At 54.0% G+C, this 21,255-nt stretch overlaps 1 protein-coding gene across 21 annotated transcripts in view; it reads left to right on the plus strand.

The window, feature by feature from the left end:
• Window positions 1-21,255, plus strand: part of TRIM9 (tripartite motif containing 9) — a 77,776-nt gene that overhangs the window by 50,649 nt on the left and 5,872 nt on the right. For 2 of the 21 annotated variants that reach the window (XM_074908970.1, XM_074908981.1), the window contains 8 exons: window positions 2,787-2,897; window positions 4,228-4,381; window positions 7,119-7,276; window positions 10,581-10,719; window positions 15,544-15,732; window positions 18,491-18,532; window positions 19,228-19,251; window positions 20,263-20,566. In XM_074908970.1, the coding sequence (XP_074765071.1) occupies window positions 2,787-2,897; window positions 4,228-4,381; window positions 7,119-7,276; window positions 10,581-10,719; window positions 15,544-15,732; window positions 18,491-18,532; window positions 19,228-19,251; window positions 20,263-20,566 (1,121 nt within the window). Of the gene's footprint in view, window positions 1-2,786; window positions 2,898-4,227; window positions 4,382-7,118; window positions 7,277-10,580; window positions 15,733-18,490; window positions 18,533-19,227; window positions 19,252-20,262; window positions 20,567-21,255 lie in introns of those variants that run through there. The other 19 variants (XM_074908982.1, XM_074908984.1, XM_074908985.1 and 16 more) reach the window with 16 other exon arrangements.

Genomic DNA, 21,255 nt, shown 5'->3' on the forward strand with positions numbered 1-21,255 from the left:
GGTGCTGGCCTCACTTCACCTCACTGCCAAGGAGCGGGCAGGGTAGAGGGGCAAAGCCAGGGGTGGCATCACCGTGCCCCGGCTCCCTCCTCCCAGATAGTGCCAGGAGTGGTGGTGGCAGGTCCCCTTGCCTCCCTGGTAGCCCTGTCTCATGGCCAAGGGGGTGCCGGGTGTGCCAGCTGCATGTCCAGGGCTGTCCTGGGACACTATGCCTGTCTTCACCAAGCAAATGCTGTTTCTTGGAGCTGTGTGTGTGGCTGGCAGTAGCAGATGACAATGCTGGTAATACTTTGAAAGCATCTACTCGGGCAGGGAGAGGCTCACAAATTCATTATGTTGGGCAAACCAGACTGAGATTTAAGCTGCAAAGAAGATAAGAAGATTATTTTACCAAATCCTGTCTTTGCTGGCTTCCTGGTGGCTTGTGCATTTCCCCGGAGAGGGGTCTCACGTGAAAGAAGGAAGCTGCTTTTCTAGGCGTTCAGGGTGGGATTCCCACTTGCCCATCTGCAGCCCAGCAGGCCAGGAATGCAAAACCTCGCTTTGGCTCGGTCGGTGCGGTCAGGACATGCTCTAACAGCAAGATTGGAGCCCACAGACTGAGCTCATCTCACACTTGGTGTTACACTATGATCTGCAACTGAGAGACCCAACATCCGCCCAGCCAACAACCCTTGCAAGAGCAGAACAACCCCCCAGCATCCTCTCCCTGAGCGGAAGAGATCAAGTTAATGCAAGGGGCTGCTTTGTGTTGCATGGGAAGGGCTGCAGGTTGCTGCAAGGCTTTAAACCCCCACTGGATCCCACCCCGAAGGACTGACTATCCCCATGGAGAAAGGAAGGCCAGGGGCTGGCCCACTCTTTCAGAAAAGGTCAGTGTAGGAGTCCAGACCTCCAGGACTAGCTGTTGCCTCCACTCCGTCCCAGCAGAGCCATTCCAGTGCACTCAAGCGTCAGCAACTAGCACTGAATGAACTCTTCCCTCTAATGACAGCGTTTGAGGCCAAACCGGTGTGTGCTGATTGTGCTGCTCGCTAGCCCTGTCTCAGAGCCATCCAGCATCTCTGCAAGCTTCCATCCACACATCTCGGTCCAGAGGAGCAATATGGGAGCTCCCTCTGCTGCCTTGTCCACCCTGCAGACGGGGTGTGCTGGCTGCAGCCCCCTCCCCAGCACCTGGGTTTAATCCGACCTCCCTCTGCCACAGGCTGGAAACATCAGGGTGGGATTGCTAAAAGCAGCGAGGAGTTGGCAGCTCCCCTAAAAACCAGAGCTGCTTAGGAGGGTGCTTCATGGCATTTCACAGAAGCAGATGTGTTGTCCCAAGTTGCAAGACTGGTGTTTCTTTTCTTCCTGTTAGGTGATTAAATAGAGGTGATTAAATTATAATTAAACAACACATGATATGCTTGATTGCCCCGCAGGAGTCATTGCCCCCCTTGAAGCCCAGGTTCGTTCACCACAGGAGGCGTCGTTTCACCTCCCTATCCCTCGGTCCATAGGGATGCTCACAGGAGGAGGAGGATGCTCCTCAGTCCAGGGGGGTCATTCAAGCGCTGCTGGGACTCACCGACCGTCGTGCTGAGGACACGACTGTGCTTTCAGAAATGTTAATCGCTGCTTATTGCAGCTTTTTCCATCACACTGCAGCTGCAGATGCTGATGCGAAGCTCAGCTTTACTGTCTGTAATATCCTGAATAGCTGTGTAGCTTTGTTCAGTCCTAGTGGGGAACTTTACACAGCTTCAAAGCCCTTCCAGAAAAAAAAAAATTATCTGCTGTGAGCACGTTCCTCTAAAGCATAAAATCTCTCTTCCTGAGCTGTTCTGGCAATCTGCCGTGACAGAAATCCCGCTGATACCAGGTGCTGTCTCCTTCTGCAGGGACTCAGCATGAGGCACCAGCCAACTTTCAAATATATCCTCGTGGTATTGGAGCCTGAGCCCCGTCCTCCCCGCTGTGTTTCAGGGACGGTCAGTGGAGCCCGCAGGCACCAGCCAAACCACACGCTTGCTTGTAATCCACTGCTGGGTTGCTGAAACACGTTCCCCTGGGGGAACGGTCTGTGGGTGCAAAAAGATGCGATTTAACATTTAACAGGCAGGGCTTGACATGCTGTAGGGAGCCCTGTCACAAGGTGAGCAGGATTTATCTCCTCTCGCTGGCATACCTCTCCCTCTGAGCTCATCCCCAGACTCCTGCTGCAGCCGGTGGAGAAAATGAGGCAATTCTGCAGCGTGGTCCCTCTCAGCTGATAGGCAGGTGAGCATCTCAAACAGATTGTTACTCAGAGCTGAAGCTGGGGGAGCTCATACGTTCGTTCCTCTTGGAAATACCAAAATGCCAGGCTCACTCCTCGCCCGGGGTGGTTGGATGCAGCTGCCCCGGAGCCAACCCCGCAGCCCGGCTGCCTGCCCAGGAGGGATGGGGCAGCCCCACAGAGGCTGCAGCAGCAGTTGTGTATCCGTGGAGGTAGACACTTGCTTTGCATGGAGTTCATAAGCTGTCATTTGGAAGCTGTCTTAATTAAAAGACAGAGTGTGGAACTGCCCTACTGCTTTGAATAATTATGTGGGTTAATGATTTTAAGCTAAACAAACTGCTTGTTCACCAGGTTTTCAAAGATCTGAAATTCAGCATATGAGTCTTGGCCAGTTCTGCCTTTTTCTCTTCCCTTGAGTCTTTGCCTCCCATTGCATCACCCCGTGCCACCCAAGGCCCGTTTGCCCCCCGTGTCCCCAAACCCCACAGCTCTGTGCAACGCTGCTTTCCTTGTCCCATTGCAGGTGGTACGAGACCAGATTTCTCACTGCACGGTCAAGCTGCGCCAGACCACGGGCCTGATGGAGTACTGCCTGGAGGTCATCAAGGAGAACGACCCCAGCGGCTTCCTCCAGGTTGGTGTGAGCTGCTCACGTCTGGGCTGCGAGGGGAGCAGAAAGGGCATAGCACAGCTGAGGGCCTCGGGGTAACGCAGTGGAGTTGGGGGAGTTACACCAAAGATGATGAGTTACAACAAGGATGATATCCCCAGCTTTTCCAGCCATAAAATCAAGGGCCAGCCTCTCCTCGCCACCAGGTTCGTGGCAGGACAAGCAGAACCAGGCCAGGGACACTTCTTGCTCTGACCATAGAAGGTTGCAGTGAGTGGTGGTGTGTCTCTGGAGCAGTAATGGTAACGTGCTGTCTCGTGGCTTTCCAGAGAGAGACGGACTTACAGCACTTGAGAACTGCAGCCCACCTTTGGGCTGGTCCCTTTGGTCCTAGATGCTGCCTTTAAAATAGTCACAGAATCACCTCTGTTGGAAAAGCCCTTGAAGCTCCTCCAGCCCAACCATGACCCTCACCCTGACCGTTCCCAACTCCCCCAGATCCCTCAGCACTGGCTCAGCCCGACTCTTCAACCCCTCCAGGGATCCCGGGGACTCCCCCCTGCCCTGGGCAGCCCATTCCAACGCCCAACAGCCCCTTCTGCACAGAAATCCTTCCTCAGAGCCAGCCTGACCCTGCCCTGGGCAGCTTGAGGCCATTCCCTCGGGGCCTGGCGCTGGCTCCTTGGCTCCAGAGACTCATCCCCCCTCTCTGCCCCCTCCTGGCAGGGAGTTGCAGAGGGCCAGGAGGTCTCCCCTCAGCCTCCTCTTCTCCAGACTGAACCCCCCCAGTTCCCCCAGCCGCTCCCCAGCAGACCTGTGCTCCAGACCCTGCCCCAGCTCCGTTGCCCTTCTCTGGCCACGCTCGAGTCATTCAATGGCCTTTTTGGGGCGAGGGGCCCAAAACTGAACCCAGGAATCGAGGGGCGGCCTCCCCAGTGCCGAGCCAAGGGCTCAGATCCCTTCCCTGTCCCTGCTGGCCACGCTATTGCTGACACAAGCCAGGATGCCATTGGCCTTCTTGGCCCCCTGGGCACACTCTGGCTCATTCTCAATCCCCCCCCCAGTCCCTCTCTGACTGGCAGCTCTCCAGCCACTCCTCCCCAAGCCTGTAGCGCTCCTGGGGGTTGTTTAACCAAAGTGCATAAAAAGTCCCCAAAGCTCCTGGTGTCCCTCTGCCAATCCAAGCCTGCAGCGAAGGGCGATGCTAGAAACCATGTGTGATATCCCCCTGCCTTTGGCAGTCAGGGACAGAAGTGGCAGCTTGGGAGGCACAAGGAAGGAGAGCAGGGAAGGGACAAAGCAGAACATGTGGCCTTGGTGGCCCTGTGTAGCTGAGGGTGCTCCTTGCCACCAGATCTCCGACGCTCTCATCAGGAGAGTGCACTTAACCGAGGACCAGTGGGGCAAGGGGACGCTCACCCCACGGATGACCACGGACTTTGACCTGAACCTTGACAATGCCCCTCTGCTGCAGTCCATCCATCAGCTTGACTTTGTGCAGATGAAAGGTAAGAATATTTCCAGTGCTTTTCATGCAGCTCCTCACAGGGAAGGGGCAGGAGAGGAGGTATTTCTCATCTCCCAGCAAGATTGGACCCCACAGACTCAGAGTTATACCCATCCCTGTGTGCTCTGCACCCCTGGGCCAGCCATCTGCCTCCCTGTCGCGGATCCCTGAGCAGCTCTGTGCCAGACTCAGGCATTAGGAGCTTGAGTTTGCCTGGCAGTGCATTAGAAAGCACTCTGAAGGTTGGGACCGTGGTCTCTGGAGCAGCACAAGGCGTTTCCCAAACCTGTCTTCACACACACGCTTGCTTGCACAGTGCTGAGCAGCATCTGGCTTGGGTCAGCTAGCAAGCTGCCTGCCTCCAAACACAAAGGCACAAAGAGCCACGCCACTTAGCTTGGGGCCTTTCCTCCCTCCCATCTCCTCCCTGTTGTTTTAGACCTTTGGTTTAGTTTTAATTTCCTCCTTGTTCTCCGTTCCCTCTGTGCTCATTCTCCCGTACTCCAGAGAGCCACTGCATTTGCATCGCTTTTCAGGAAGCAGAGAGCTGCTGCAACCTGTGAGCAATTTGCAATTTGGCAAGCCCTGGGAAGCTGCCAGAAGATGCAAATGGGCTGAGGCACAGGGAAGCTCAGGAGGACACTGAACATAGACCTGTACCTTCAGCTGGTACAAATGAGCTGCCTGGAGGAAAGGCCACCAGCTGCAGGTCTGGCACAGCTCTTCATTGCCCCTCACGGCTCTTCATTGCCCCTCACGGCTCTTCATTGCCGTCACGGCTGGATTTCCTGACTCAGGAGCCATTTGCACACACCAGCATTTCTCAGCGGTCAGACACAGGAAGGATGTTGACCATGCGCTTCCTCTGTAATGATAACGAGCATCTTCAAATAATGGCCCCACTGGTATTTGCTGCAGTGAGAAGGCTGTGTTGGACATGGCTGCTGGAAGCTCTCAGAGCTGCCCGTCATTAGCCAGGCCGTTAATTTGGAGTGTCAGGAACATTTTTTGATAGCGAGGCAAGCCAAACCCAGGGAGGGATGGATTATGGTTTTAATTACACACCAGTTGTGGAGATGTTAGCATGTTCCTGCCCTCCCTTCTTCCAGTTTAGCCCAGAGGGTTATTTTAATTAATAAGAGCAACTCTGCTGCTAGTTTAGCTGCCCGCCCTCCTCTGTGGAGTCAGGGCAGAGCTGACAGAGGCCGCTCTCTCCTCTCACCCTCGCTGTGGAAATAAGTTTCATAGACTGCAAAAGGTTGGGTTTGGATCCCAAACACATGTTGCAGCACCAGGGGAGGCAGGGCAACACCAGAGGTCTCAATAAAGAGCAGGGCTGAGCCGTAGTACAGGGCATCCCTCATCCCTTGCCAGCACACGCTGGGCACAAGCAGCATCCCTTCTGCTGTCACATGAGGGCTTTCTCCACATTGTTTGCCCAGACCCTCAGCCTGAGGGTTTCTGCTGAGGATCCGACCCCAGGAGGTGGAGGAGTCGCAGAGGGCAGTGGTGAATGGTAAACCTTTGCCAGTGAGTCTTTCTTTTCTCTCCCAGGCATCCGTGTGCTCCTCCATATCTTGTCTGGATTCTCCATGTCTTTTTTTCACTGGCTCTCGTCAGCCTTTGGGCAGTGAGGATGAGGATGGAGGACGAGCAGCTCTGTTGAGAGGTTTGGGAGGGCTGTCCCTGACCAAGGGATGGGGTGTACCAGTGGACATCCTCTTTCTCTGTCATGCTGTCACCCCTCTGTGCTTTTCAGAGCAGCAGCAGGCTGCGTTACACACGTGCAGATCCCCAAATACAGCAGCCTGAGCAGAAAAAAGCCCTTTATGTCCCCTGTGTGGCTGCTGGGAGGCTATAGGGTGCTCAGCCTCCCACCTTCAGCTCCAGAGGCGTGCGGAGGCTGCAGGCAGGGACTGTCTGGTGCCAGTTTGGAGACCTCTCTGATGTGCGCTTGTGCCCCTCGTGCCTCCCTGGGAGGTGCTCAGCAACAAGGGGTGTTTTCTGGTTGGAGGGGCAGCTCTGGGGGCCCCACAGGAACCCCTGGAGTGGGTGCTGTGCTTGGGACAGAGTGGAGGGACCCTGGGCCTTTTCTGGCAGGTCGTGGGCTCCCTGGCACTGAAACAGCATCATTGAGGGACACACTTGGTTCTCCACCAAGTTCGTGTGGTTGCCTCCCCTTTTAGGACAGACTCTACCATGGCAAAATGATCAGGTGCTCCCTGTTCTGCAGGTCCTGAGGCTCATCTCTGCTGCTCTGGCATCGCTTGTTTTGTTCCAGTGAATTTATTTGGTGGAAAAGCAGAGCGGGACTTGCTGCTGGGGTATGGATAAGGCCAGGCCCACAGCTGCTCTGCAGAGCGTGTGGGAGAGTGTCTCAGGTTTGGGACCAGCTGCTGGGAGAACTCCAGGCGGTTCTATGCCAGATATATTGTTGCACTGCTGTATTTCACCAAAATGCGTTAAAAACCAGGAAGAGAGCAGAAGAGCTCTGGGGGAATCTCAGCTTCACCAGGCTGCAGGCTGGAGGAATTTGGTGGAGCTTGTTTGGAGAACAGTCCTTTCTGCTTCCTCCCCACCTCACACCCACGAGATCGCAATTACATCCCTTGTACCACGCTGGCTTCTGAGGCAATAAATGCATCTTCTGTGCTCCAACCGAGACGTGCGTGCTGTGGCTATCGCCCTGCTCCCTCTCTGTGGTGCTAGCAGCCAGGGTTACACTAATTTGTGTTTAGTTTCCTCCCCAGTGCCGGCCCCTCCGATCCTGCAGCTAGAGGAGTGTTGCACCCACAACAACAGTGCCACTTTGTCCTGGAAACAGCCCCCCTTGTCGACGGTGCAGGTGGAAGGCTACATCCTGGAGCTCGATGACGGCAACGGCGGCCAGTTCAGGGTAGGTGCTCGGAGCGCAAAGCCTGTCCCAGTGGTCAGGTGTTACTCCTGGTTCCAGTATTGCCCTGACACGAAGCGACCAAAAAGTTCCCCAGGCTTTTTGCAAGTCCCCTCCTTCCCTGGAAACATGAGACTCGCTGCTGGGGTGCCCAGGGAAGCTGATGGTGCAGACAGGCTGTGGGCTTTTTTGGGGGGCAGGGTTATTTGAAGGGATGGAAATACCTTCTGGTGCCCAATATGACTTATAAATGCAAAGAGCACATTTGAAGCTCCATCTTTTTAGGTTGCTAAATATTTCATACAAGGTATGCTAATTGCCATGAAAGACTCATGGTTTGCCAGCTGCCAGCAAGAAGAGGTGTTTAAGGCCTGAGGGCTTTTAAATTGCTGTAATTACACAATTAAAATAGGATTTTTCTCTGATCTGACATGCTGATAATTATCCTAGCATCTTCACATCCACTGAGGGCAGACACAGGGACCAGCCCATCGTATTTTCTGAATTCATCCACAGGGAACTCAGGCAGACAGGAGCCAGAGCAGAGTCAAGGCAGAAGGGAGGTGACATGGGTGGGATCTGGAGAGAGAATGGAGCAGGAGGCTGGGTTTGGAGAGACCAAGGCTCAGCACAGCCACCCCGTCAAGGCGAGGGCAGTTCCCCAGAGCAGAGTCTTCTCTCGGGAGGCTTTGATGTGCCCAGGAATGCCACTGGGATTATAGAGGGCTGCTCCAGACACAGCCAGTGCCACATCTCTGACTTCTCAAGTCACCGAGCCATTCTCCTGCCCGAAAGCAGTGAGCTGACCTTGTCAGGCAGCAGTTTGCCCAGGGAGCTGGGAGTGCCAACTGTCATATAGGTGAGAGTCCCTGCCCAGAGCAGGTCAGTGTGTAGCCCAGCCTCTTAGCTACCTCCCTCACAGACAGGCAGGAGAGTTTGGGATGGTGCCCTGAGGCAAGAGGGCTCTGCCTTTGGGCATCAAGCCCCAAAGGGGCTCCTTGCAGTGAGCCTGGGGTGGTGAAGTGGGAGCTGTGTTCTCTCTCATGGGGTGCCAGCTGCAGGAGAGCTCTGTGGGTGCTGGAGCCCAGGTAGATCTGGGCCACCTTACTGTCCCATACCCAGTCTCACCCAGTTCGTTAGGACACCTACACTGTGCTCCTGGATCCCAAGCACTGACCTGTCACTGTTCCCAGGTCTGCTGTGGCTTGGGCCACTTCTGGCCGCAGTCAGGGTGGCAGGAGGGGTGGAAGCCATCCTCTCTGCTCTGCCATGCAGGGGAGCGTGTGGGTGTCATGGCCTGGGCTGGAAGCCCAGAGAATCGCAAGGGTTCTGTGATCCCCTCGGGTTAAATTAAGGTGAAATGACACCAAATGACCTGTAAAAATGTTTTACTTGCGGTAGAGAACAATTTAAAGTTGGAAAAGGATAATAAGCAATGTGGTCTCTTATAAATCTGTAAGAAAGAAAAGAAAGGAAAGGAAAAGAAAGGAGAGAAAGAGAGTCAAAGGAATCCGGATCTCCACCCCTGGATCCAGCATTGTCTCAGGTCGGGTAATCCTGGGTGGTGGGTGCACTCACAGCAAAGTTTCTGTTGCGCTTTTGAGTTCATCTCAGTAGCTGATTAGCTAATGATGAGAAGGGGCAGGTATTCCACAAATTCATTTCTATGAGAGATGAGGAAAAAGGTGCAGCCTGGGTTCCAGTTGAGTCGATGGTCGTTGCCCGGCTTTGGTTCTTCCTCTGTTCGCAGAGATCTTATCAGTCATCCCAGAAATGATCCCCTCTTACCGTTTGTCCTTGTGCTTGAGGGGAAACACCTGGTTTCACTCAGTCCATGTCTCCCCCTCTGAGGCTTATCTAAGGAGTTTGTCAATGCAACTGCAAGGGAGTGGGGGGTGCATCCTTCAGTACACTCCCGCTTCCTTGGGTGACATTCCTTAGCCTAATCCAAAGGCCACAGCTTGTCCTTGGGGTTTTCTGTGTCGATGAATGTTTGAGGCATTACTCCCTTCAGTTCCTTACAGCAGGCAGCACTCTAAGCTCTGAGGACGTGCAACCACCTGCAAGGAAAGGGGCCAGATTCAAGCGTTGGCTCTGGCAGCACCAGCACCCCATCTCCCTGGCAGCTCGGGCAGCGAAGCACGGTGGGGTCTGGAGCAGGAGCGGGGCAGGGAAGCTTTCCCACCCAGGAGATCTGCCTGTGCAGAGCCTCCGTCTGCACTGCAAAGGACAGCAGGCAGGGCTTTGTCATGAGATCTGCTAATTACAAGTCAACATTTTGTGAGCTCGGTGTTTCAGTAGCTTGTAGGCCTGTTCACTGTGCCCATGTGGTGTGATCGCCTTGTTTTCTTCCAAGGAATGGTCTGATCTTGACACCCAAGAGCGTTCAAAATAGTTTTCTGCAGGGGTGTTTCTGTGTCCTGGGCTCAGTCTGTAGACATTCTCTGGCAGAGCTCTTCCAGGATTCAGTGGGAGTTTGGCTGGGATTGATGCCTTGTGGCTTGCTCCAGTATGAATAGCATCTCCACCCCCTACAGAAACTGGTTTTATGGCACAGTATTCACAGAATCATGGAATCACAGACTGGTTTGGGTTGGAAGGGACCTTAAAGATCACCCAGTCCCACCCCCTACCCCAGGCAGGGCCACCTTCCACTAGCCCAGGTTGCCCAAAGCCCCGTCCAACCTGGCCTTGAACCCTTCCAGGGAGGGGGCAACCACAGCTTCTCTGGGCAGCCTGTGCCAGGGCCTCACCCCCTCACAGGGAGGAATTTCTTCCTTACATCTCGTCTAAATCTCTGCTCGGTCAATTTAAACCCGTCACCCCTCATCCTGTCCCTCCCCCCTTTCCTGCAGCCCCTTTCAGACCTGGGGGGCCGCTCTAAGGTCTCCCCGGAGCCTTCTCTCCTCCAGCTGAACCCCCCCAACTCTCCCAGCCTGTCCTCACAGGGGGGCTCCAGCCCCCCCAGCATCTCCGTGGCCTCCTCTGGCCCCGCTCGAGCAGGTCCGTGTCCTTCTGCTGTTGGTGCCCCAGAGCTGGACCCAGCCCTGCAGGGGGGTCTCACAGAGCGGAGCAGAGGGGAGAATCCCCCCTGGCCCTGTGCCCACCCTGCTCTGGGTGCAGACCAAAGTATTGTCAGGGAACAAATTATCGGTTCATTTTGCTGTGCTTTATACACAGAGCTCCTGAGCCTGCCCCAGGTAGCAGAACACGGCTGAACCCTGGGCACCACGACCGCCGGGAGCCGTTCTCCCACCGCTGGGACTCCATCCACAGTGTGTGAGCACTAATTACACTTGCTTTGCAGGAGGTGTACGTGGGCAAGGAGACCATGTGCACGGTGGACGGGCTTCACTTCAACAGCACGTACAGCGCACGCGTCAAAGCCTTCAACAAAAGCGGAGTCAGCCCCTACAGCAAGACCCTGGTCCTCCAGACATCTGAGGGTAAGGCATTGCACCAGCTCCAGCCCCACGCGCTCGGACGCTGCTCACACGCGCGCGTGGGGCCCAGCCAGCACACCCAAGCTTAGCACTGCGATAAGGGAACCGCTCCGCTGGTCCTCCAGTACCTCAGCACTTCACTGCAGGAAAGCAGGAGGGGAAAGGTTATGTCAGGAGCCTTGAACAGTGCCAGAATTTCTCTCTCACCCCTTTCCTTCTTGCGGATGTTCTTTGGGCAGGTACAGTGAAAGGTATCCCGCAGCGAGGTGTTGAAAATTTGGTTGCAGCAGGGTTTGTATTACACAAAGGGAAGCTCAGATGCTTTCATTAATCCCAATTAAAATAAAACAACACTGTCGCTGTTGCTCCTGAGACGCTAAAGTGGCTGCACAGTGCCATAACTGCACAACATCTCCAGCCCCTGGCAGTGCACGACAGAGAGCAGAGGGACCGTGGAGCTGTATGGGCGTCCTGGCAGACCCCCGGGTCTACGGTCAGTCACGCCAGCAGCGGCTGCATCGTCCCGGCACCGGCAGGCACTCAGAATATCAAACACCCTCCTGCAGGTTGCAGAGGAGTTTGCCCTGTCTGACTTTTAAGTACATTTGTCACGCCAGGCACTTAATCCGTCACGGAAAATTGGCTTGCTTCTGACACGCAGGTGGAGAGTTGAGAAACAAGGCAGGAGTCAGAAGTAGCGGGCGACGCAGCCGTTGAGGAACTAACTGGCCCCCACCAGCCCATCCGCCGCCCCATAGCCTTGCTGCCAGGCAAGAAACCCTTCCTTGGGAGTTTTCCACGCTCGGTGGAATCCCTTTTTCTTACTCCCAGGCTAAAATCTCCCTTTTCCCAAGTTGTGTGAAGATTTATTTCACAGCAGCGTGTTCCTGCAGCCCCAGCCGCTGCCAGCAGACACGGTCTGGGGACAGGAGGGAACAAATGCAGCTCATGGGGCTGCTGGTGGCGTGGAAGGAGGGTGAGAGCCTTCTGGCCACAGATTATCTCTGGTGGCTTTGAACAAGGAGAAAAAAGGGTTTTCTGCTGAAAACTGATTTACAAATGGAAGCAGAGCAAGGCTATGCAGGGCGTTTTCACTTGCTTGCCTGCACTCGTCTGCAGGAGATAACTGTTCCCATTTGGAAAGGACACGTGCAAGCTTTGAACATGTGGGGACTACAGGTTGGTGAGGAGCAGGACTCACGCGTGACAAGTGGAATGGAGAGCAAATCTGTGACAAACCCTTCTCAAGAGTCAGAAAACTCAAACCACAAGCCACAAAGGCCTCAGCACCTCTGTCCAAGAGCTGTGTCCGTGTTTGCAAAGCTGGGCACCGGTGTCAAGGAAGCTGCAGTGTTCCTCTGGAGATCCAGGGATGGGACAAGCCAGATCCAGCCCCACACGGGGGTGGCCAGGACTGCTCCCAAAGCCTCGAAGTTCTCACCCACTTCACTACCAGGCTTCACCAGCCTTTGCAGGAGACAGCAGAGCTTTGGCTTCTCATCACATTTGTGTCTCATAAGACCCATCTGAGGCACAGTTTCTTAACCAAAACCAGTTGGGCTTTAAGTCATCCCAGCCAGGAGTTTTCAGGGGGTACCCTATGACCTTTCCAGCTCTGCTTCCCTCTCGTAGGTGTTTTCACTGTCGAGCCAAGCTCATCAATTGTGCAGCTCCAAAATAGGAAGAAACCTGGGAAAAAGTAGCTGTTCATAGTCCCAGCAGGCCAGGCTGAGCTTGGGACCTTGGTTTGTGCTAGCAAACAGACTTTTCACTTTTCTGAGCATTGGCTCAAAGTTCGCTGCATTCAGCCTTTTCACCAAATGAGCTTTTGCATTTGTTATTCCAGAACGAAAGAAAGAAGGGGAAAAAGTTAAATGGGCCTGGAGCATTTTCTGCTTTTAGAGGCTGTCTGAGCTTTTTGGACTATAAGTGAAATAAATTACATCTCTGGGCAGCTTCCAGATACCCGAGTGACTTGTTGAATAGAGCCACCTTGCACATCGCAGCTCTCCAGTTAAGCTTTTATTTCTGGCCTTTAAAGCAGCATCAGGCCTTTAAGTGCTATTTTGTGTAAAGTAGGCTTAGCTTTCCCCTTCAGCCTGCTCTGCAGCTTGCTGCAAAGTGTTCGTGTGGGAAGAGGGGACAAAAAAAGAGACAGGCTTGATACGAAGAGAATATCTCTCTAAACACAGCTGTCCCGCTGGAAGTGATTATGAAAAATTCTGCTTAGAGGGTGTTATTTAAAAGCTGGCTTCTAGTCCTAGGACACAAGGTCCTTATCCACAGCCTGTGGAAGTTAACTGAAGTCTTTCTTCTGCGTTAGGTGAGCAGTGAAATGGTCTGTAGAGGCTAGAGGGGAGTGAAAGGTCTCACAGGGTCTCAGCATCTGAAGAGAACAAGGGTGAGAAGAGGGTAAAATTGTGTCTGCAGGCATGGCTCTGTGGTCCTGCCCAAGGTGAGTCAGGCAGCATCAACGGGAATGTCCCATGGGAAGTTGGCACCCATGCAAGCCCATGGCGTGGCATGTCATCTCCTGCTCATCCCAAAGGAAACTACATTTTCCAGCTGAGGAAATGACAGTTCAATCTTCAAAGCTGGTGCTTGGTGCCAGCAGCAAGGCAAGGTGGCTCCTGGCTGGGAGAAGGTCTGAAGCCCTTCACATGTGCTGGGCCCTCCACGTCTTCCCAGGGATGAAGATCCCCATCATCAGCACAGCCAAATGGCAGCAGGGGCTGCCGTGTCCTTACCTTGAACTGTGTCCTGTCCCTACTCGATGTCAGGCTGTTTCACAGCAGCCCTAGAAGTATCTCTTGCCCTGTCACGTCTTAGCTGGTACCTCCCAGGACCGTCACAGGTCAGGCAGGATGCAAGTGGCCACTCAGGAACAGGCACCTAACGCATAGTGGCAAGGAACAGAGGAGGAGATGTCCCAGTTGCCATGGGATTAGAGTCTGCAGGAGGGCCGGCTGCTGGGCTGCTTTTCTCTACAAGGATTTCTGAGATGGCTTCTGCATTCCTCCAGTCTTGTTTCTTTCCATGGGCTGTTCCTCAGGGTGGATGATGGGATGAAGGACCAACTCGTTCCAGATGGAGATGGAGAAGAGGAGCTCGGCAGTGCTGGAGGGGACTGTCCCTGCCTGCTGCCCAGGCCCAGATCTGCGCTCCTGGCTGGTGCAAGGAGGTTCAACCTCCCTCCTGCCAAAACCTGATGCTCCACTCTCACCCTTCCTCAGGTCTCGTTGCCCACACCTTGACGCTTCCACTGGGCTGCTTCATGCCTTCAGCCACACTCTCCAGCTGTGCACAGAGAGCCAGTGCGGAGGAGAAGCCATGTCTCCACTCCACCTTCTCTCAGCTGCACTGAATCTCCAGCCTTAGGCGTGGCTGCAGGATTTCAAGGCAAGCCTGGTTTTGGCTTCTTGTACCTTTGGTGAGACACAAGCCTAGGAGCAGAGCCTAGAGCCCTGTGACCTCCTGTCCCCTCTCCTGGGTTCCCAAACTTGGCCAACTCTGCCAACACCACAAGCAGCCACTCCTGGCCGCCTCTGCCACCCTGGGGATATGGCGAAGGGACTTGGGCACCAGAGCCTGAGACCCCTCCCCAGCCTAGTTGAGCACCAGAAGCTTTTCTCTTCTTTCAAACCCAGTTCCTCATCCGGGGCCCAACTTTTAAGTTCCTTACCAGCTGTGGCGTGACCCTCAGCAGCAACCAGGGTTTTTTAACCATCAATTTTTGGAAAGGGGTGAACAACACAAGGGAAAATAGTCTGCAAGGAGCTATAGGAACGTAAGACACTAGTTAGGGAAAGCCAGGAGCCCAGCTACTCTTGGTGGTAGTTCCTTTCACTCTTGGGAGATGTTAGAGGGTGCATCTAACCTTGAGCTCCATTTATTGACCTGTTGTGCAGTAATTTATCTAACTCGTGTCTGAACCCACTGACACTCTTTGCTTCCACAGCTGCAGAAGTTACAAAGAAGTGCACAGAGAAATGTTTCCTTTTACTCATTTTAATGTGATTTCCAGCTCAATCCGTTTTCACAGCTGAGACAGGGAGGCTGGGGGTACAATGCTCGGGAGTGTATGTCATTTGAATATGTGGAGGATGCTGGATTCTGTATTTTCACGTTAACATATCCCTTGACAAGGCTAGGGAAGAAATTGCAGGAGGTGACTGTGGTAGCGGGGAACGGAAACTGATGACCCAAGAGGTTCCCTCTACTCTGACATTTTGCTGTGAATCACATGAGTTAAATTCTTACTGTAAGGCTCAGATGTGTTTTGACAGGTACAAAGGGATACCAAGAACACAACATCCCGAACAACCTTTGAGTAAGGTGGGTGCTTGGTGGTACTTAGGGTAATATAGCTTAGTACAGCCCTGCCAAATGCCTTTCAGCATTATCAACCGGCTAGTTTTCACGCCACTAATTATTGTGCACAAAAAGATATGAGATTTATTAAAGAACAATGGGAAGTGTGCATGGTAACTTGTGAATTTTTTTAGGTGCGTTCCTGTGAAGAGGTGCAGGACTCACTTTAAAGAAAAGCGTATTGAATTTGTCATGATGACATGGGAACATTTTGGAAGATGAAAATGTTTATTGCCGATACTGTCGGAGGCAAGGCTTTCCTGAAGGGTCTCGCTGGGTTGCACAGCACCAGACATTTCTGCTCCGCGCACCGTACGCACGCTCGCTGCCGCAAAGCAGGGTCCGTGCGTGCCGAAGCGTCTGTGCTCTGCTCCGAGCTCTGCTCTCGGGCGATGGAGTGACACCATCCAGCAGACCCGATTTCTGATCTCTAGTTTGCATTGATCTTACGTTTAGACACGCAGTCAGAAGAACAGACCCTCCCTTTTCCAGTGCCTTTGGAAAGATCGCAGCTTCGTAGAATGAGTCCTTTCTCCTCCACCCTTAATCTACAACCCAGCTTTCCGGGGAGATCCTACTTTGAGCTAAGATCTTCGGCCCACCAGCTGAGCTTGCATTCTTCTTTGCAGTCCCTGAATTCAGCTGGTGAGCCGAGTGCCTCTGGCATTTCCTCTTGGTCTGTGCTTCTGGGCATCTCCAAAGTATTTGTTTGTTTTGTTCCGTTGTGTTTGTTTTTCCCATGACATGCGGATGGCAGGGGGAACTCCTTCTGTTTGTCAGTGGCCTGCTCCTGCCGCCGAGGGAGTTTTGGTGGCGTAGTTATCGTGGTGTTTTCATCTGTACGTACCAGCTTGGGCAGTTGTAGGCGTGGGGTGACGGAGCAGCACAGTAACTCCTTAACGTGGGTGCTGCTCTCAGCAGGGCTGGCATGGCTGAAGCATTTTGGCCAGCTGGCTAGCAGAGCAGATCCCTCATCTCTAGTTTGCATTGATCTTGTGTCTAGAGACAGTCAGAAGGACAGACCCTCCCTGGGAGAAACCTGTGGGGACATCTCAATGGCTTGCTTTTCCCTATACAGCCAGAAAACGCAGCCTCTGCTGTGAGATTTGTTTGCTCCATTAAATCTAGACCCCTCTTAAGAAAGAAGCAAGTCTAGATGCAAGCAAGGTCTAGCTAAGGCCAGCCCACAGACCCCTTGCAGTCTGGCTTCTTAAGACCCTGAAGATGTGGCCTCTTGTCTGCTCAGCTTCGAGCACCGGGCTCGGCTTTTCCAAAACCAGACGTGATCGTATCTAAGTCTTGTTTTCTGCAGAGCAGAGGAAACCACTCCCGTGACACCTTGCTCGCCTGGCAGTGCCCGCAAGCGCTTTGCTTGCCTCCTTGTGCCCAGTCCCCATGGGCTGTGGCGGGCCATGGGCAGTGCAGGCAGGATGAGCGACGGTGTCGGGCAGCCAGCGAAGGAGCCGCAGGCACAGTGCATCTCTCAGAGCTGTTTTCTAACCAATCTTTGCACATTTTCCGTTGCTAAAGATCCTGGGCCCTGATTCTTCCGCCACGCTGGATTTACACCACTCCATGGGCTCCAGTGGAGTCATTCACGGCTTCCTCTGGTGTAAGCCCAGGAAGAATGGGGGCCCCCGATTGTTTAATTTCCATCCCATAACCTGGAATGAGGAATGCCGCAGCATGACCGTTGCCAGAATAACCGGGGACCCCGCAACTTTCTTTTCTTTGTGCTTTTTATGTTTTTTTTTTCCTCATCGTACTGCTGTGCGCTAATGGCTTGAACTCTTGTTTTGTCACGGACGTTTCTTACTTTGTGTCCAGTGTACCGAGATCCCCCGCGATGGCCGTGAGCAATACTCGTGTGTGGTACAGACCTCTGCAGCCGCCATCTGGGGTGGTGGGGCGAGGCAAAACGGGGTCCTCAATGTCCCGAAGATCGCCCTTGGGTGAACTCGTCTCGCGGCGATGCGCAGACCTCAAAAACTGCTCGTTGAACGGGGGCACGGGGCGAGATTCATTAAAACGGCCTCAGGAGGTGCTGCTGGCGCTCACCACGCGGTGCCAGGGCAGCCAGAGGTTTTCCCACCGACATGCACGTCAGCAGGGCGAAAAGCCTGCTCCCTCGCCGGAGGAGAGGTGAAAACTGTTTAGTGTGGGGAGGAGGAGGCTGAGGGGAGCCCTCATCCCTCTCTGCAGCTCCTGACAGGACATTGCAGAGAGGCTGGGGCTGGGCTCTGCTCCCAGGGGATCAGGGACAGGACAAGAGGGAACGGCTGGAAACTGCCACAGGGGAGATTCAGACTGGACATTAGGAAAAAAATTTTCCCAGAAAGAGTGGTCAGAGAGTGGAATAGGCTGCCCAGGGAGGGGTGGAGTCCCCATCCCTGGGTGTGTTTAAGGGTCATTTGGATGAGATGTTGGGGGATGTGGGGTAGGGGAGAACTTTGTAGAGTCGGGCTGAGGGTTGGACTCGATGATCCCAAGGGGCTTTTCCAACCTGAATGAAAAAAACAAACAAACAAACCAAAACCAAAAATAGTTGCAGAGCTAGACTAGGGGTTCGTTAGAATCATTCCTGAATACCCTCCCATGCAGTGCCAACATAGGGCTTCACGTTGCCCTCTCCTCCTGGCGAAGATAAGCTCTTGGATCAGGACAAGCTCCTGGATCAAGACAAGCTGCCGGATCAGTCCCCGGCTGCACTGTGGCTCCCAGGAGGTGTTTGCAGCCACCGGTCAGGCACAGCCCCGTCACGGGAGGATGAAGGACACCCCAACACATCCCCCCCTGTGCAGCTGTAGCCAGAGCTACAGCCCAAAGCCCTTTGGGTGCTAGTGGGCGTCTGAGGCCAGGCGTCTGCCCCCAGGGACCCCCGTCCCGCTCTGCTCCTGCCCAGGCCACACACACGGCCCGGGAGAGCTCCGTGGTCCCTCTTCACTGCACACACCAGTGGCTGCTCTTCTGTCATCAGTCCCTGTCCTCCAAGGAGTGGGTTTTAATTCAACTAAGAGTCAGTCTAGAGAATATTTATTGAGTGGCCAAGATATCCTACCAGAGCTAAAATTTCCTGCCTCTTTTCTGGAGGAGACTCCAATGATTTGGCATCCCGAGCAGTTAGCAATCAGACTTGATGCTCTCAAAGGCTGTGATAGGATCTGGCCCTGCAAGAGCAGATACCCCACACTTCCCAGAGGTGAGACTCACCAAAACGCCCAACGGTTCACACATAAAACTCACAGGTCGTATTTGCGACCCCTCTCCATGCTCTCTGGCTTTTAATGAATCAGGCCTCCCGTGGCTGGCTGGATGCTTAGTTAATGGTTACATGCTCGTGAGTGTTTTTCAGGTGGTTGTTGGTTCTTAGCTGTGATGTGTGAAATGTAGTATCTCTTTATAGGATGCAATTTTGAGACACAAGGAACGCCTTACTCTCAATTAGGCAAGTATATTTATTGTAATTAACTGGCACCTACTCCATGATGCTCATCCTTTTTCTTCTTTTTTTTTTTTTTTTCTCTAATCTTTACCTTTTCTTTGGCAACCGAGCAGCATTTCTTGCTCATACCCTCCTTGCAAGGCACTCTCGGATGTCGTGGCAGTAGGCAAATATGGACTTGACTTACGTTGCCGTGTAATGTAAAGGCATTTTGAGTTTTTCCCCCATATGGTTTTAAAGAGAAGCCTAAAGTCAGCGCTCTGGAAGTGGCCCTGTAATTAATATCCTCCTGCTCAAAGCAATACGTATTCCAGTTCATTGAACACAGGCCAAATGCCAAGGAGGTGATTAACCCCTCTGCAGCTAATTAGAGCGAGCGCTGGTGGTAGCTGCTTGCCTGTCCCCTTCAGACTGCCTGCAGGGTCAGGGTCGTTCATCCCCCTGGGGAGAAGGAGCCCTGTGCCCACCTGGGTTGGATTTCCTCCTCGGGCAGCTCTCACACCCTGCCGGCCGGCTCGTGGCTGCTCACAGCCCAAGCCCGTCCTCCCTCCATCTCTCCCCACCTTTATGCAAAATGCTGAGAGGTGCGTGCGCTCGCTGGAAAAGCAGGCAAGCAGAAATTGTTTCTCGTTCCTTTCTTTACCCAACTTGACGTGCTGTTTTCTCTCCTGCATGCCTTTCCTTGGGAATGACCACAGTTGACATTAAAAAAATGGTGGCAGGTACGGAATCACCTCCATCCAGTTGCAAAAGTGGGGCGCCCGCGTGCATGTGAGCTGTCTTGTGAAACGATCCAATAAATCGATGAATAAATCTCACCCGAGTGTTTTATTTTTCAAGCCGTATTTACTCCTGCAGGCGTGAGAGAGTGTTTTGTGGATGTGTCAGTTCACGTTTCAGTGACCGCTGGAGAAAACCACCTGGGGAACCGGGCTGGTGGCTTGTGACATCCCATGCCTGTCTTGTCGAGGACGTGACACTGTATCTGTCAGATTTGCAGTGACCGAGTCCTGTGCATTTAAACCAGCAGCTGTACCGAGTCGTGGAGGTTTTCGGGTGTTTTCCAGCCTTCCCATGAGCTAGCTCTTGTCTTATGTGTGGCTGGTTGCTCCTCAGGGAGGTTTCTTGGTGTGATGTAGCATCTCTGTCAATGTAGACCTTTGTATGTGCTTTTGGTTCCCAGGACTGCCAGCCCTCAAATACACACACAGAATTCCTCTGCTAATCCTCAGTCCCCTTCCCACGCTGGGCCTCACCCTGCAAACTGTTGCTTGCATGAGTAACCCTTCATCGCAAGAGTACGTTACGTTAGCTAGAGCCCGGAGACCTGGCCGGCGTCACACGTCTCATCCCTAGGGCCAGATTTTAGGAGATCATGAGGATCCTGCGGGCTCATGAGCTCAGACAGACAGACGGCGGGAGGGGACGGAGACAGATACCGGGGAGCCACAAGAGCCAAACTCATCCAAATCCCGGCCCTAAAACCTCAGCCACGCTGGCAGGCCGCAGCCGCACAAGCTCAAAGCATCCCTCCATGCCAGAAGGTGCCCCCTCCGCCGGGCAGCTCCCTGCCTGCTTCCAGCTGCCACGTCAGCGGGCAGGAGCCCGAGCCCCGCCGTGCCCCCGCGCTACATGTCGGCCCTGCATGCAGCATGTGCTGTTCCGTGTCTGCTCCGCGTGACTCGGTCGCTGCCCCCCCGCCGGACTAACCCGATGTCGTTTGTGTGTTGCAGTTGCTTGGTTTTCTTTCGATCCTGCCTCTGCCCATGCTGACATCATCTTTTCAAATGACAACCTGACTGTCACCTGCAACAGCTATGATGACAGGGTTGTGCTGGGGAAAACGGGCTTTTCCAAAGGGCTCCATTACTGGGAGCTGTCGATCGATCGGTACGATAACCACCCTGACCCCGCCTTTGGCGTGGCACGCATTGATGTCCTGAAGGATGCCATGCTGGGCAAGGACGACAAGGCCTGGGCCATGTATGTGGATAATAACCGGAGCTGGTTCATGCACAACAATTCGCACACCAACAGGTAGGCGCTCTGGAATGGGGTCTTCCTCCCAGAGACCACAGCCCAGTCTCAGCCCGTGGCTTTTCCAGTGGCACCTCAGTTGCCCACACATGGCTGACATCGCTCCTAATTGCCTTTTTTAAAGGATGAGCCCTTGCCCCGAGTGAAGGACAGTCCCTGCCTCCCTGCTTCTGCCTTGATCCAATATTCCTTCCCTGCCTACTGCAACTCAGAATCACAGAATCCCAGAATCATCTTGGTTGGAAAAGCCCTTGCAGCTCCTCCAGCCCAACCATGACCCTCCCCCTGACCGTTCCCAACTCCCCCAGATCCCTCAGCGCTGGCTCAGCCCGACTCTTCAACCCCTCCAGGGATCCCGGGGACTCCCCCCTGCCCTGGGCAGCCCATTCCAACGCCCAACAGCCCCTTCTGCACAGAAATCCTTCCTCAGAGCCAGCCTGACCCTGCCCTGGGCAGCCTGAGGCCATTCCCTCGGGGCCTGGCGCTGGCTCCTTGGCTCCAGAGACTCATCCCCCCTCTCTGCCCCCTCCTGGCAGGGAGTTGCAGAGGGCCAGGAGGTCTCCCCTCAGCCTCCTCTGCTCCAGACTGAACCCCCCCAGTTCCCTCAGCTGCTCCTCTTTCCGTGTTGACTCTTTCCCCAAGCATGCACGGCACCACCCCCTTCCCGTTAACTCCCCCAAAGCCTCGTG

Source organism: Athene noctua, chromosome 6, assembly GCF_965140245.1.
Source record: "Athene noctua chromosome 6, bAthNoc1.hap1.1, whole genome shotgun sequence".
Lineage (NCBI taxonomy): Eukaryota > Metazoa > Chordata > Aves > Strigiformes > Strigidae > Athene > Athene noctua.